General features: G+C 43.1%; 1 protein-coding gene across 2 annotated transcripts in view; it reads left to right on the top strand.

The window, feature by feature from the left end:
• Window positions 1–16,603, top strand: part of RABGAP1 (RAB GTPase activating protein 1) — a 91,245-nt gene extending 74,642 nt beyond the window's left edge. For both annotated transcript variants that reach the window (XM_090022986.1, XM_090022987.1), the window contains exons 18-26: window positions 984–1,025; window positions 1,340–1,468; window positions 6,337–6,429; window positions 6,963–7,073; window positions 10,039–10,143; window positions 10,645–10,728; window positions 11,700–11,771; window positions 12,607–12,804; window positions 14,918–16,603. In XM_090022986.1, coding sequence (XP_089879112.1) covers window positions 984–1,025; window positions 1,340–1,468; window positions 6,337–6,429; window positions 6,963–7,073; window positions 10,039–10,143; window positions 10,645–10,728; window positions 11,700–11,771; window positions 12,607–12,804; window positions 14,918–15,040 — 957 coding nt within the window. In that variant the 3' untranslated portion in view covers window positions 15,041–16,603. The remainder of the gene's footprint in view (window positions 1–983; window positions 1,026–1,339; window positions 1,469–6,336; window positions 6,430–6,962; window positions 7,074–10,038; window positions 10,144–10,644; window positions 10,729–11,699; window positions 11,772–12,606; window positions 12,805–14,917) is intronic.
• The last annotated feature ends 653 nt before the right edge of the window (window positions 16,604–17,256 follow it).

Raw genomic sequence — 17,256 nt, 5'->3', positions numbered from 1 at the left:
TAAGAGGAGCTGTTGGTTGGCCTTGAGCACTTTTTTTCATCTTTATCATTGGATGCTAGGATTGTAGCAGTGCTATTTTGGTACTGAGTTGTGTAGTGAAGGAAGAACACAATTCCTGACAGGTAGCCAAATCCATTCTTCAGAAAAGGGAAGGGGAGTGCCTTGTGGTTATTCCAGGCACCATGTCAAGTTGGACCTGATATATGAAATGAGGTCTGGTTTCTTGCACACCCTGGCACAACAGGCTTAAAATGCATCAGCAACTTCACCTAAATTAAAAAAAGAAATTTCTCACTGAATTTAATATATTATCTTCACACGTTCACTCCCGGGGTGCTTACGGGGTTTTGTACTGAGGTTGTGCCTTTCATGAGTTGGCAGCAGAAAGCTGTCTGCTCTTCCCTTTTTAGCCTATTTTTCTGGGTGTATTTTAGGCAAGTGAAAGACACTGCACCTCTCATGTGACTTGTGACCCTTTTAGCCAGGGACCCTGCCTGCAGCAGCACAGAATATAGTATGTGACGTAGCACCGCATTTGCTTAGGATAGTAAGCCAGCCACCTGCCAGCTAATTAATTACAGCAGCTTTTGGAGGGTCCTGTGGCTATGTTGCTGATAACTGCTGTTTTGTGTTAAATGCATGGGTCCTACTCTGAGCTCCCCCAGTCCAGTTAGATAGTTTTCATAAAATAATCTTTATTTAGTATTACACTGAAAATAAATAAAATGGAAGTTTGGAGCAACGCTTTTCTCCAGCAGGCCACAAGTGGTTGGAGGCTATCTTGATACACCTCCTGCTGCTCTCTGCAGTGTCAGGCACCAAGGAGTTGTGTCTTATTGTGGGTAGGCTTATTCTTTGGGTCTCCGAAGCTTCTGGGTCTGCTTTTATGCTGGAACAAATAAAAAAAATTGATATGATGTGGGAAGAAACTTAAGCTTGTAAATATTGATTCCTTTTTTTTTTTTCTTATTCTGTCTCTTCAGGGTATAAGTGTTATTTTTAATGTTGCACTGGGATTATTAAAAGTGAGTATCCACTTGAATGTTTTTTTCATTTCATATATCATTATGTACTGCCTTGACAATTAGACTGCCTGTTACAAAAATGTTCTAAATAACTCTTCCTGTGCCTCGCTCATTGCTGACTGGTGTGATTTGCTGCTGGGCTGGGTCACATGTGGAAAAGATGTTGTATTGTGCGAGTGAAAATAAAAAATTGCTTGCAAAAGTTATAAGATACTTTCCTGGGAGCTTGGCAGAATAGCTGTTGTTTGATCTGTCTCTGGAGTGGTTTCACAGAATCTGCTTTGCAAATATTTTTTTGTCTGTATGTTTTTTAGACTACCAAGGATGATCTATTACTGACTGACTTCGAAGGAGCTTTGAAGTTCTTCCGTGTACAGCTGCCCAAGAGGTACCGCTCAGAGGAAAATGCAAAAAAGCTGATGGAGTTGGCATGCAATATGAAGGTAACTGTATGAAGATAGCAAGGAATTCTTTGTGGAACTGTCTTTGTGGGAGGCACACCTAGAACTTCATCATTTCTCTATCAGTGTATAGAAGTGATGCTTTGCAGTGAAACAAGTAGAACACAAAGCCAGTGGTTTTAAAGGTGACTCATTGTGGATAGCTGGGTTTTTTTTAATCGACTTTTGAGAAATCTGAAGGGGCCTGGATTTTCAGATGTGTGCCCAGTACAGACTGAAAACCAGGCCTCTTTAAGGTATATCAAGTTGAACAGCCAAAAACTGAGGGCACCTCAAAACCGCTAATCACTTGCAAAAATCCCAAATGAACCAAGATGAGGAAGTGATCCTGAGACAGGTATGTTCACAAAGCTAAGAACTAGCTTGTGTGAATTCCTTCTCAGCTGTACACTTTATCCCCAAGATGGTGGCACTCAGAAAAACCACATTAATGTGAAGGTGGTTTTTACACTGTAAGCAGGCCAAGTATGCTCTTCACTTCTGCTCTAAAGAAGGTCTCCTCAGTAGCGTAATTAAAAAAGGAATAGCAGGGCTTTGCGTGGAGCTGTCGGCTGGAGCCACCACACTTGCATTGCAGGTAGTTAGAGCTCATTAATAATGCAGAAGGCTTTGTTTTTCCTTGAGCAGCCCAAGGGGGAGGTTTAGATATCCTTTTTCCTTCCTGGCTTTTCATTTGGGTCTGCTAAGTGCATGCATGAGAGATGCTGGCAACAACCAGTGCGCCGCCATGTACTATACGGTGTTTCAGCTGCAGAGGCTTCTGAGTGGGAATCTTTTGTAAGTATTTGCTTTTTCCTGTGGTGGTGTCTTAGATTAACAATGCAATCTGAGGTTACTTCTGGCATGACTAGGAACTCGGGTTGGATTTCTGTCCATGGTTATGGCTTACCCTAATAACACTGCATTCGTCTGACCACCAGCATTGCCAAAAGTTTGGGAAACACTGAGGGTGGTTAGACTTGGTTCTTGCACTTGTGATCACCAGAGGAAGCACTGATGGGAAATTCTTGAGTATGTACAGGATGATGCACAAAAGCAGGCTCATCTTTGTTGTGGTACTCATGGGATGTAGAATAATATTGAGAAGGTGGAGCTTGGATTACATTGTCAATGAGAAAGATGCACCATAACGCCATGGGAAAGGCTCTGTGTGGCACAATTAGTTCATTCGTATGTGGATCCTAAGCCCTGAAGTTTGAGAAATACATACAAGCCATGTATTTTTAAGCTCCCTGCAGGAAGGTAATACAGCACCTGGTTGGTCTGTGTAAAAGGTTTTGTGAATGTTAAGAGCCAAGAGAATTTATATAGACACTGTGCGGCTTTTTAAAACTGATTACTTTCATCCCTGTGGCTGTGAAGGACCACGTCGGCATCAAAAGGAGGGGTGAGGATGGAGCACAAAATCCCTCTGCTGCAGTCCATGAAGAAGGGGCTTGGTGACCTGTTAGAAGGCCCAAACAAGTCTGATTAAAAATACCAAAGGCAAAACCACCACATAAAACTGGTTGATGCCGTGGAACAAACCTGAGATGCCCGTTTTAATTAACACTTGAACATAGGTGTTTGCTTGAACTTTTTTGGCAATAATATACATATCCTTTATTGCAAATGATGTTGTGTTCCCTTCTCTTTGTGGATGGACATGCCCATAAATATGATGCCTTTCTATTACTTATTGAACCTCTTGATTTAATATTTCCTATTTCATGATATCTCCATGATGAAATGCTTCTGAGATCCATTACTCATTTCAACAGTGTGAGGTACACAATCATTTCAGGGAAGCATTGTCCACCAGGTCCCATGACTTAAATATCCTCTACATAAAGTAGATTTAGCCGTTGACATTGAGGATATTCCTGGCAGTTAGTGATACTGAAGATTTGTATTGATTTGCAGCTGGAAGTCAGAAGCTTCTCTGATCAAATCCAACTTTAAACTGACACTTTAGAAAGGATCCCTAAACTAGAATTGCAGACTAATTCTCTTCTATAATTTCCCCTGTATAGATGTGATGCATTAGTTCTGAAATGGGCACTATGGTCAGATATAACTTCAGACTATTTTAAAAGGGATTTGGGGGAAGAAGGGTACTGGGGACTTTTACCACTCAGGAACTTGTACCATTTGAGTCGATGTAATTATTTTGTCTGTCAATCTACAGGTGTAATGGGGCTAAACTGCTGGAACTTGAAACCTGAATTAAACAAATTTAAAATTACTGCAGCTTAGCTTCCTTTTGGAGTAGGATAAAGCAGACAGAGGTGGTGGTTGCAGTAGATCATCTGTGACCTTCAGTAACTGTATACCACTTTGAATTGTTTGTCCACATCTGGAGCTGTATTTTATTTTAGAAGGAAACCGACTTGGCAGTTTCACGAGTTCTGCGTTCTTTCACAAATCCAATCCCTTTGTGTTGACATGCAGTTTTCTTGTACTTGGAGCATGGCTTAAGGAGCTCTGTGTGCATTGATGGCTAGGCATGCCATGTCATGAGCGCATAGGCATTACTGGCACCTCGTTTGCTCCAAATCCACCCACAGCACAGACCTCAAAATGGCAGTTGGCTGGTTTATGCTCTGTTCTGTCCTGAGACCTGTGTCTGGGGAGATGGGGCAATGAGCAGGATGCCAGCGAGCCTGCCTTGGCTCGTCCAGTCATTAAACATTCAGTACACTATCTGCATTAAATATGCATGGGGCTAAGACAAATGTGTAACCCTTGCACTGCCAGCAGCATTTGCCCATGTCTTCCCTGAGCTCGTCAGAGTTGGCACCGTGTTCAGTTTCGCTGTCTGCTCCTGCCGTGGTTCCCTGAGCACGTCCAGTGCCGCGTGAACTCTCGTGGCCCATAAAAACGCTCTCTGGAAGGCTGCACACCATTTTCCCAGTGTTTGTGTTGGAAGGGTTAAATGGAAGGCTGCAGGGAGAATGCAACCTGCGCCACCGCCACTGAACGCTGCACCAGTGCTGAGCCCTTGCGGCTCTCCCTCTGGCCTGGTTCCTTGAATTGGAATGTGGCACATAATTGGCGCGACCTTGAGCATGAAGCCATTTGCTGTCAAGACAATCTTGGGCTTTTTACTTGGAAACATTTTTGTACAGAAAAGGGCTGGATGTCCGACTGAATCATTTATAGGAAGGGAAAAGTAGACTGGCTGAAGCATTGTGATTACAGCAGCATTCTGCTGAAAAGGAGGTCAGCAAGTGATGGGTACGGAAGTGATGTGTTCTTCAGGTTGTCGTTGGAATCGCATATAAAAGAGCCACCGCTACCCTCTGTGTCCCTGGAAAAACTGAACTGGGACTCAGAGCTCTACCTCCTCCTGGTCTCATGAAGCCAAACCTTAAGGCTCTAGCTGCCATTCCTGTACATCCATCCTTCTGGGGCTTGTGTGAATTTTTAGTGGCGAGTTTAGCAAAGTCTTCCCTTGATGGCCCAGCTATTTATGTATAGCGCCAGGAGTGGTTCTGACGCATGCAGAAGGCTCGTGAATGGAAATGTGTTGATGTGCACTGGCTTCCCTTCTCTTTAGGCTGCTGCATATTTCACTGCTCGTTGGTGAGCATTCTCAGTAGGTTGAGATTTTTCAGGTGTGAAAGTCACCCATGTTCCAGGGCAGTGAAGCAAACTGCTTAAGAAGAGTTTAGCCCCATTCTCAACAGAGGCTTGTTACGCTACAGATCACCTTCAGTTGTTTAGTAGGGTTGTTTACCTGGATTTTTTTCCTGATTTAACTCCTGTAATTTCATCTGCATGGAACGCAGAGATGAGGGAGGCTATTTGCTCTGAAAAATTTCAGGTGAAATCCGGTTAAAACATTTCTGTGTGAATCTCGCTAGGGGGAGCCTAGATCCTACTTTTCTGTAGTTCTTCCATTTCAGGCAAGATTGTTAATGATAGAGGAGACATTAAAACTTAAACAGATTTCCTATGTCCATCTTGCTCATTTGCAAAATAACATTTGTCTGTTAACCATTAATATTGTTGGGCAAGAAATGTCTTTTTTTTATTAGCCATCTCTGTTTCTCATTTCTTTGGCTTGTTAAAGTCATAGTAAAGCTCTCAGCAACTTCTAGCCCTTGGAAACCCAATTTAAATCAGCAGGAGGTCAAGTCTGGTCTTGGCATAGTCTGTACTGGTAAGCCATTACAGTATTTAGCAACCTCAGCAGAGAGATCCAAGTGAGACAGCTGATGGATTCTCTTTAAAAGCTTTTCTTTGTATCCTTTTACTGTGGCACCTAAACACCCACGTCCATTTTCTGAACTCATCAGTGCTTCTGGGAAGCAAGGGTAACTCTTGGCCCTGTTTTACACATAGGATAACTGGGGCACCAATAGATGGATTTGCCCAAGGTCATCCAGAGGGTCTGTAATTTCCTGACTGCAGCACATTAACTACAGGCTACTGGGTCAGGGAATTTTCCTTGGTCCTTCCTGGGTGTAGAAGTTTGACTGAGATGCACAGGTAGCTTTGGGACTTAGAGGTCTTAGGTGTCGGGTTTGAACTGCACTGGCAGAGCTAGGTGGCCAAATTTGTACAAGCCTATTCCTGCATTAGCAGCTTAATGAAACCGCATCCAACACAAAAAAAGAAGTTGTAGAGGCAGGCTTTGAGATGTTAATCTCATCAAATAAGCATCTCTGCCCCAAGCAAGAGGGTGTTGAAGTGGATAATTGATTATATGAATTTGGTCAGCTCTAATGCTTTGATTCTCAGAGTAGATGGGAAACACCTCGTGAGCTTTGCAGAAGTTGTAGGTACCTGCGTCTTGTATGTGAAAAGTTTATTCTTTTCCTTGAAAGGAGTTGTTGTCATGAACTAATGTGCTGCTTCTAATTCAGATCAGCCAGAAGAAGCTGAAGAAATATGAAAAAGAATATCATACCATGAGGGAGCAACAAGCACAACAGGAGGATCCTATAGAGAGGTTTGAGGTAATGCCCATCTGATCACGCCGGTGTCACGCATGGTTTCCACTTTGACCTGCTCTTTCATGCCCTGAAAATATTTTGAGTTAACTTATTATCTGTCTGTTTCCTGGGAGCTCCAGCTTCTCACTTCTGGTTATGACAGAGTGGTTTTGTTTAGGGAAATGCAGTTTCACAAAGTCCCCAGTTCCTTTGTCTCTTTACACCTCTCATTTCACTATACACTGCTTAGTAAACTGCACACAGATTTCATTACAAACCAAGGAGGGAAGCATTTGGTAAGCATGTGATGTACCCCACATCCCTGCTCTTCAAAAGCCTTGTGACTCAGTGAGCTTCCTGGTACCACTGTCCCAGGGTTAATTTTTTTCTACTTTTATATTCACAATATGGTTAACTGTTTGTTGCCACAATAGTGCACTCACACAGAACTGTAAGGGTAGGTGTTTGAGCAGAGAGGAACACAAGGAGTGGTGTTCACTCTCCTCTAAACCTCTTAAGATAATTTTTTTTGTGAACTGGCTTTTTGTTTCCCACAGCGAGAGAACCGGCGTCTGCAAGAAGCAAACATGAGGCTCGAGCAAGAAAATGATGACCTTGCACATGAACTGGTCACCAGCAAGATCGCACTTCGAAAGGACTTGGATAACGTAAGCTATTTCTGTGCACTGGGGTAGAAATAATACTCAGGCTTAATTTCTACCTATTCATCCTGTTTAAATCCTTTAATTTTTCTCTGGAGGGGTCTGTAGGTAGATCATGTCTTGCATCTTCCATTAAAAGGATTGATAAGCCTTACATTCTTACTGTACTGTGAGGTATTTTCCCATTTATCTTTTGCCTCCAACCCTCTGCCTGTGTGTTTTTATATTTGAACCGGTCCTACGTGGGCCTGTGATCCTGTCAGGTGCACCAGGTCGGGTAGGAGCAGGCTTAGGCATTAGCTGGATTAGGTTTCTTTATGGGGTATTCATCCTGCTGCAGAAGGTGGTTCTGTGGACTGAGTCAGGGGGGAGTCTTTCTTCTGTGTCACGTCCATATCAGTTATGATACCAGGCAATGCTGTGCTCACAGTGGTCCCTTTAAACGAAACACAGATCTCTAAAAGAGACCACAGTAATCTGAGGAAGAAAATCAGTCTTGGCCTCTCCATCCTGCGTGAGTAGTTGCATTCTAACTTCTGAAATTGTCCTGACGCTTGCAAATGGCAGTCTTGTTTCCTGCTTTAGATACTAGTTGGACAGTTGCTGCTGCAGGTTGGCTCCTGCTTGGGCCACACCAGCAACCTGTAGAACGATTCCTATGTTTACTGACGTGCAAAGCTCGCATGTCTCATGCAGGATGCAGGTGCTTCTTTAGCACTGTTGTCCTAGCGGTTCGAAACAGAAAGTGCAGCTGGAACGTAGAACACCCACTTCCTGACCCGTGTAGTGGTAATGTGGATCCTGTAGCCATTTATTCTGTGTATGTGGGCAGAGTTTTTTGAAGTGCCCAAATGACTTGAGAGCCTGCATCACTTGGACTTTTCAGAGGACTTGGGTACTCTTGACAATGTTCACTTGTGTTATTTTCTGCTCACTCTAGTTATCCATGTGGACTGAATTTCTTGTCTCGTCCCCTTCCTGCACCCGCCTTCTGCTTTTTTTGGCAATCGCGTAGGTCATTTCCTATATCTAATGCTTTCTAAAGGGAAATGCACTGGAGGGTACGTTCTTGTACTGATCAAGTATTTACATGCATGTTAAAATGAAAGAATATCCCTGAAGCAAAAAGTTTTTATGTCTTCAAAGATTTACTATGGAGCAACAGTTTTGTAAGACTTTACAGCAGGTACATTAGTTCTGTTTGTATTGCACAAGTCTTTCCTTGCTGTGTCTCGCCTAGCTTTGGAGACACGCATCTGGGGAGTCTTAGTAGGGAGTGCTTTTGTGCAGGATACACAAGGGCTTGAAAGATTGGCTTTGGCAGTACACGTGAAAGGACAAAATGAACTAACCCAGCCCAGTTGGAGGTGCATGGGAAAGAGCTCGAGTGCTGGGTGTCAGGCTTTTCTCGTTCTAAACCAGCATGCATGCACTTCTGAAATCTCAGAGGAAGCTGGCTCTGGGGAACCGTAGAAACAAGAATTTGACAGGCTTTAAAATATTCCAGTCCACCTGCATAAGAGAAAAGGCACTGCCACTGCCTTCTGCAAACTATGTGCAGGAAAAATACTGAAAGTTCGTAGGGGTTTTTTATGCTAATGGAGGAACCTTTGCTGCCTTTGAGGTTCACCCTGTGGTTTCCGGGATTTATGCTATCCACAGCTTGTTAGTATTAAAATCTCCTATGAATTAATAAGGAGAGTATGTTCCATTACCACGCTGTTCCATGCAAGGACTTCACAAAGCAGCCGTAAGTTCACTTCCTACTACCCCTCCTTTCATTTCATTAAAGAGACATCCTAGAGGGATGTGAGGACACCCAGTAGTTCTGCTCAGAGGGTGGACTCTGGACTAAACTGCACTGAAGGAATCCCTCCTGTTGCATTTTATATCCATTGGTAACTGTTTATAACTGTCATGTGAGTTTGTTGAGCTTTTTAAACAAAAGGCTGGGTATGAAATTGAATTGGATCCAACCTTTGAAACAGCCTGTCATCTCCAGAGATGGTGCAATTAAATTGATGAGATTTTTCCTTCAGTGGACATATGTAGTTTGACCCTTAGACTCTAAGGAACTGTGTTTAAATCCTTAAAATTGGGCCATGAGATCACCCTCCATTTTAAACGAGCAAGCTATCCTGGATGTAGAGTGCTGAAAAATGTCGTACGACTCGCTGTGCCCTGCTACCTTCCCAGCCGTGAAGCCCAAAGGAGTGAGAGAGACCTCTTAGCTTCCTTTGCCCCTCTCCAGAAACTCATCCTTGTATTCCTGATGTTGGAGTCAAATGTGCTGCAGTTTGGTGGTGGTGGTGAAGAGGGAAAAGCCAGTCACTTAAGAACTGTGTCCCTGTTTTTAAGGATCATTGGGGCTTGTGCATAATCATTCACATTATAATTTTCTTCCTCTGGAAGGAATTGTCAATTGTTTTCTGAATTTCATTTCAATCATTTCAGTTATTGATAACTGTGTGTGCATACTCCATACGTTCATCCTCATGCTTATTGTTCCTGTATTTTTGTGAAGGTGTTTTCATTTTAATTTCCTCCTTCATCAGTATATGTGGATTGGTCTTCATGCATTTTGAAACAGTAACAAAGTCTTGCTGTTTCTGATGTTTCTAAAGCTAAACAGTGGATAGTTGAGTAGAGTAGAGTGGGATCTCTTGTGACAGTGTTCAGGTTTATGGGAAGGTTGTGCAGCAAGCACAGTTTCCAAGTGAACTGCTTTTCCCAAAGCTGTTGGGAGTACCAAAAACAACAGCAAATTAGTTCTTGTGATGCCTTGCATGGAAACTCCTGCCACTGGGAAGGGTAATGAGATCGAAGAGTGTGAAATAAGGCCAGGGGCTGGGCAGGCTTCCACTGGAGTCTGCACCTTTGCATGTCAAACGGGAGAGGCACAAAAGCACTTAGTATTCTCTAGTAGTGGGAACAGCCTTTCTTGATGCATTGCTTCACTTGTGTATTGCAGGCGGAAGAAAAGGCAGATGCATTGAATAAGGAATTGCTTATGACCAAACAGAAGTTAATCGATGCAGAAGAAGAGAAACGGCGACTAGAGGATGAGTCTGCTCAGGTTACAGCCATTTCTGACACTTTTCATGTTTTGCTGAGTGTAGAAATTCAGAAAATACAATGTTTGTGGAAAGGGCTTGTTGATCCAAGTCGGGCTTTGGCTGCTTCCAGCACAGCAGAGCTTGCTGTTTTTTTGTGAACTACAGAAAGCAGCAGTTAGTTGCAGGTCAGATGAGAGCCTGGGTGCACAGAGTGTGTGTTAGGAGCAGAGAGAAGCACCATGGACAAACTGTCACCTTTAACCCCAGTTAAATCTTCCCTCCAACCCACCATGCGTTTCCTGGTTGCTGGTGTCACCAGTGTTTCAAACCAGTATTACAGATCTTTCCCCATCACCACTTAAGCTGGATGAGACCTTTGCTCTTAACATTAAATATGGCCTGCCTTTCTGTAAAGTGAGAGAGAGGGAGGAATGGGCATGATTAGCCTCCTGCAAGTGCCCTCTGATTGATTATTGCTGAGATAGTGTAACTATAGACATGTTTCTTCTTTTTTACTACAGCTGAAGGAGATGTGTCGTAGGGAACTAGACAAGGCAGAGTCAGAGATTAAGAAGAACAGCTCTATTATTGGCGACTACAAGCAGGTAAGCTCAGCTCGATGAGGGTGCCAGCTGCTCTCAAATAGCAGGGGATTCTCTGGCTTTTAGGATTTATTTCCCAGAAATCTGCACATAAAGTGTGATCTCTGCCATGCATCGCTGGGACTTAGGAGTTATGTTAAATCAGGAAAGCTGTAGCTGGTTCTGCACTTTCTTTTTGGAGATGCTTGACAGGTTTGGCCTGTTCTGTTCAGCTCTGACTTTACAGGTGGTATTGGCTCTATTGCAAAGCGCATTTTTTTTAAATGGACTGTGCTCTTTCCATCTTTGAGTCTGGCTGCTCACTTTGCTCCACAGGTGTTTTTTTTCTTCCCAGTTTCCCTCTTCCTTCCATAACATGCTAGGACTTGGTGATGATAAAAGAAGGTTATTCCTTTGCTGCAGTCTCTTAATATTGTTTTTGAAGTTATTTAGCTGTAATTCACCCTCCTGAGTTGTAAGCTGTCAGGAGAGCAAGTGTGTGGCTCTGTATAGTGGGAATGTGACCTCAAAACATTTTAGAGCTGCACCAGCAAGTCTCAGGGATAGATATTGCCTACTATACCCATGGTCACAATCATCTCCTTTATTCCCAAGGCAGTAAAAGGGCTGTGCTTCCCCACCCCCTTTCCTGATTCCTCTGGCGAGGCTAAGTTGTTAACATTTTATGTTTAAATTGTGCCATTTGCTACAGCTGTAGATTTGCATGTAACTTAATGGATTTCTGCACATATGTGCAGAAATGTGTGCGTGTGTGTGTGTTGGGGGGGGGGTTCAGTCATCAAAGATCCAATCATAATACCTAAATTCAAAGCCCAAGCTGCTGCAGAAACCTTAAGTCTGAATTCCACAACTTCCAGAGCTCTTAAAACTTCCAGTCGAATGCTGCTGTGGCATTGGTTTTTGCTTTTAATATTCTATTTAGAGAAAAGCTTTTGCTTTTATAAATGATTTGTAACAGAATTTTGCTTTGTCAGATTTGTTCCCAGCTGAGCGAGCGACTGGAGAAGCAACAAACAGCAAATAAAGTTGAAATTGAGAAAATCCGGGTAAGAGACCAGGTTACCAAAATTTTCATAGTTGGTAGGGTTGGAAGGGACCTGAGCAGATCATCAAGTCCAACCCCCTGCCATGGGCAGGAAAGGATGCTTGGGTCAAGCGACCCGGCTAGGTGGCTGTCTAGCCTCCTTTTGAAGACCCCCAGGGTAGGGGCGAGCACCACTTCCCTTAGAAGTTGGTTCCAAATCCTGGCCACCCTGACAGTGAAGCAGTGCCTCCTGATGTCTAGCCTGAAACTACTCTGTCAACTTATGGCTGTTATTTCTTGTTACTCCCAGTAGTGCTTGGGGGGAACAGGGATTTTTCCATTGCCTGCTGGCCCCCCTTGGCCAATTTATAGACAGCCATCAGATCCCCTCAGCTTTCTTTTGTGGAGGCTGAACAGGTTCAGGTCCCGTAGCCAGTTTTCACTGTTTAAGACTCATCACACAGCAAAACTCTGCATTTTTGATCTTTTAAATTTGTTTCAAGTAATTTGCTAATAAACTTTTTCTGAACTACGCCTGACTTAGGTGCTTTTTCTTCCTAAATCTTCCTCCCAAAGCCCTAAGCAGTTAGAGCCAGTTCTTCCACCCTGAATGGCCTAGGGCAGCCTATAGACTCCAGGCCATGGTAGAAATGGGGATCTGAGGGTGACAAGCTGTTTGCCTGCTGCGTGTGCCTGCTGTTTGACCCCACTTGCCTTCAGTAGCAGAAGGAGCCCCTTATGTTTTTATGGGGTCCCTGAGGCTCTCCTGGTCTCCTTGCATGGGGGCAGAGTCAGGAAATAGCTCTGATGCTTTTGCTCAATGGAAGTGCTCATGGCTGGATGTTTTTTGGCTTTAGCAAAAAGTGGATGACTGTGAGCACTGCCGAGAGTTCTTCAATAAGGAAGGGCATGTGAAGGTCTCCAGTTCTGCCAAGGAGGGTTCTGATGAGGACACGGATGAGGAGAAGGAGACACTGAAAAACCAGCTGAGGGAAATGGAGCTTGAGCTGGCCCAAACCAAGCTGCAGCTGGTAGAAGCAGAATGTAAAATACAGGTAACATCTGGAGGCTTATTATGGACCCAACAGTGTTGTTTTGAGGCACGAGAGTGGTGGGGTAGCCTCTTGCTTGCCATTGCTCTTGATTGCTTGGGTCTTTGTGCTCTAAGATGCTGCTGTCTGCAAGCAGCCTCCTGGAGCTCGAGTGCGATGCTGAAGGAACATCTCCAGTTCGTGTGTGGTGGCCAGAGCTTGGAGAGGTTGGTTGTCATTTGGACAGTGCACCAGCCAGTCTAACAGTCTCACAGCTTAGTGAAACATGCCCGTGACAGGTAGCAATGCAGTACATCAGTTATTCTCCTGGTGGTCAGTACAAAAAACTAGTCTCGCAGCCCCTGTATTTATACGTGAAGGACTTTCATTCCGTAGTAGTGTTCATCTGTCTCTCTGTTGAGACGTCCATTTCTGTTTGATTCTTTTGCCAAGTTTGCACATCTGCATCTTCAGTTCTTTTTATCTCTGCCTCCTTAATAGCTCTTACTACTTACATTTATTTTTAAAAACATCCAGCCACTGCTTTTGCTACTCCCTTCTTTGGGTCAGCTTCTTTGCTCATTAATGTGTTTTTTATTTTTTTACCTTTCTTATCAGGTCACTCAGCGGTCAGTGTGGCCTTCTTTTCCCAAGCTCCTTTTCGGAGCCTTACCTTAAATATTGCCCAGCCTAACCGGAAGTCCCAGAAATGGGACTGTTTTATATCCTGGGTTGTTTTTTGTTTTGTTTTTAAAGTGCTTTGAGCAGGGAGATCAGAGCAGACTTTTGGCTGGAACAGGAATTTGCCATTTCCTGCATTTAACCAAATATTTGGTTTGGAAAACAGCATTTCCAGAATAGAATAATTAAAATCATGTGAAGCCCTGGAACTGGCCTGCACAGCATCCAGACCTCTGTCCAGCTCCAGTGTAGTACTTACTGGCTAATCTTCTGTGAGTGCCTGCATGGAAAAAGTAAACCCCACACTTTTTCTATTTTAGCCCTGGCAAAGCAGCAAATCACATTTTCCTTTCTTTCACAATAGTTTTGCGAGCACAAACAACATGTGACAGAAACAAGTCATGTTTTTTAATGTATGGTTGGAAGGCACTCAAATACTGTGGTATGAGAACAATGCAGTGTCTTGAACAGACCACTCTGCACTGGTTTACTACTTCCATGCAGACTGGAGTAGCAGTACAGCTGCCCCATGTAAACTGTAGCATGTGTTGGAGCTCCCAACAGGAAGCTGATTGAGTGAAATCTTAAAGGATAAAGGAAGTAAAACAGGCCATTTTATACACCCAGTTGGGGAGGGAAGGAGGGAGTTACTTTTTGTTTCTGTTTTTAATTGGAAATTGCTAAAGGCTAAGGTTGAAGCTTGGAGAGTACTCTTCTTATCCTCCTGTTGTGGGTTTGTGATGGAAATATGAGAGCTGCCACATCCCAGCCAGCCCTGCACTCACCCACGGCAATCAGTTTTCTTCAATCTTTTCTCCAGTTCTCTGTCCAGTCAGGTTTCCCTTGTGCTGAGGAAGGATGCTTTTGCTGCATCCCTGGGAAGCGTGGTCTATAGCTTAACAAGGAGGGACTTCTGGATATCGGATCTAAATTTTCCTCTGCTGATTTTCTAACCCAAATTGCTTCCTTGCATTTACACTTTGCCAGTACTTGTCATCTCTGCACACCCTTCAGTTGCAGCTTGGCCAGTGCATAACATGCTGAATTCTTAATTTCTTGCTTGCTAAGTGTGCATGTGGGACTGATTAAAATGAAAGAGGTGGGTGTTATGTTTGGGCGCACTGATCAGAGAATGTAGGCTTTTCTTTTCCATCTACTAATTAAAGTATATTCTTGGCCAAAAGTTAGCAGGGAAAAAAACAGTTCCTCGAAACCCCTTGTTCACCTTCAGTCTGTATGGAATTGCAGAGTGGAGGTAGCTGCATGGTAATGACACAAGCTTTGTGCACGCAGAATGAAAATGTGCTTGCTGGACTTAAAAGGGCTCTTCAGAAGCTGTAAAAATTGTCAGCGGGTGGGGGGGTAGGTTGTTTGAGTCCTCTAGGCCTTACTGAAACAGTTTTTTGCTGTACGTGTGTATGTCACAGCTGCTTTCTCTTGGCTGTTGCCTTTGCAGGATTTGGAGCACCATTTGGGCCTGGCACTGAATGAGGTTCAGGCTGCAAAGAAGACTTGGTTCAACCGAACATTAAGTTCTATAAAAACAGTGACTGGAGTCCAAGGGAAAGAGACTTGTTGAAAAGCAAAACTCCGTCAAATACATCTTCTTAACAACACCTTTTGTTGCCTTCCTTGGCCAGATGTTTAATTCTGTGACATGTGAGAGGACCAGAATGTACATAAAATAGAAACACAGCATGTCAGGATTCAATAGGTCAGTGATAAAGTGGATGGAAACACAAAGGCTTTATTGCTAGACACGGGATCTTCATACTACTGATATTTAACAGGTGATGTAGCTAGATTGAAGCTCTTCAGAGAAACACTCCATTCTGCGGTCTGGCTGGAGGCTTTTCACAAACTAGGTACGAGAACTTACCAAACCCTAATTGTTAAGTTTACATACGATAGGTTTTTTTACAGTTATAACCTTTTTTAATATTTTATTTAAAAGGAAAAAGTGTCACTAACAAAGCAAATAATGACTCTTAGCAAGAACTATATCAGTGCCAGAAAGTAGTCCCCAGAGCTAGGATTTGGAGAGCGGGAGGTGACATGCTTTACAAAGGGGGGTGGTCTCAGCACTCCTGTCGGAGCAAGCCCATTTTGGTTTAACATGCACGCATCATCCATCTCGTGGTGTCTTGCCATTTTTTTCTGAATTACTACTCAATTCTATGCAACTGGGCTTTTTTAGCCTGGGCTGCCGACCAGATTCACAGCCCTAGGTTGGGAGACTTGTCAGAGTGCTAGATGAGAAAATCAGAATGCTTGACAAATTCCGTTTTACTTCTGTGTCATATTGTTTGAGCTGCGCTCATCAACAGCGTTTCAATCCCAACACCAGGACTGCTAATGCGAGCTAATCATGTGGATGTTTTGACGTTTAATTATGTCCTTCTGTTCACTTTTGTCTGTTTTTTCGTTTTCGTTTTCGTTTTTAACCTGGCTGTAGCAGGCCTTCTGTGAAGTTCTGTAAGGGCTTCCAGAATTAGTTTTGCACATATGTATGAATGGGACAAAGAGACAATAAACTGAGATATATTTGAGAGGCAAAAATCACTGCGTGAGTGTAGTTGCAAACATCCATAGCTGTGTATCGTAACTGGCTTTTCTGGTAACATGTACGGAGGTTCTGTAGGTCATTTTTTCCATGCTCAATGCAGTTGCACTAATCGGTGCTAAACTTACTTGGATTTCTCATCTTTTGGATTGTCCTGAAGTTCTCACCAGAAAGCTGTAGAATGGAGTTTTGCACCTTGTAATATTTTTAATTTATAATGGTTTGTGTTATGCTGAAGTATCTATTGCATCAGTGGATAAATTTTGTGTGCAGTGTGAGTATAAGCTGGTAACAATAAGAGGCACTGGTTTGTATATAAAGATATTTGTTTATTTTGTATTTCTACCTTTTTCTTGTTAACTGTACTAACGCTAGCTAACGTACTCTGTGACTACAGGATATAACATGCTATGTCCAAGCTTTTTTCCTTAATTGCGTACATTATCTTTATTGTTTAATACCAAAAAAACCCCAACAACTGTAACTCCATCAATATTAGATGCGTGGACATTGTGGTAGCATAGTTGCAGTGTGTATACTTTATGAATTGAAATATAAACTAGTAAAATTGTATTCCTATTCTGTTGTTTCATTTCATTTCAACAGTGAATTAAATATTTTGCAATAAAAAAACCAGCTGTTTTTAAAACAAAAGGTTTAGCATCTGCAAACCTCTCCTGTGGCCAGAATCATAAGTAAAGGGGGATTGTAAAAGAGAGACTGTTCTTAGGGTTGCCAGAAATCTTCCATGCTTCAAAATGTGATTGTACTCTGCAAAGTGACTCTAAGAATGGCCTTGTTCGATCTCTTTGCTCATAGCTCGTTTTTTCACATCAGATGTTGTTAGTTTACGAGTAAGAGAATGTTTTCTCTGCAGCCCACCATTATTCTGCCTGCATCTGAGAAGCAGACTGGGGTCCTTTCTGGTTGGTTAATTTGTACCTGTTAATATGACTTCCCCATGCCAAATTCTACTCGCACAATCTTCACTGGGGTGCCCGTTCATAACAGGACAAAATCCAGCTGGACCGCTGGCCGGTTGCATGCATGAGGTCTCAGAACAGTTCAGGGTTTCCTACCTACGTGTGTTGCAGGGATAAGAGAGATTATTTGTTACTGAAATGAGTATGGGCAACTGAAAGTGAACCTGCTCCAGAAAGGTATTAGTACATAGCTACTTCCCGTGACCATCACTGTGCTTTAAGACAAGGGCATCATAAGGTTGCCTATAT

Source organism: Crocodylus siamensis, chromosome 11 (genome assembly GCF_052110815.1).
Source record: "Crocodylus siamensis isolate JL-2025a chromosome 11, ASM5211081v1, whole genome shotgun sequence".
Taxonomy (NCBI): domain Eukaryota; kingdom Metazoa; phylum Chordata; order Crocodylia; family Crocodylidae; genus Crocodylus; species Crocodylus siamensis.
Note: the sequence above shows the minus strand (reverse complement) of the source record. Positions and strands in the feature narration are given on the sequence as shown.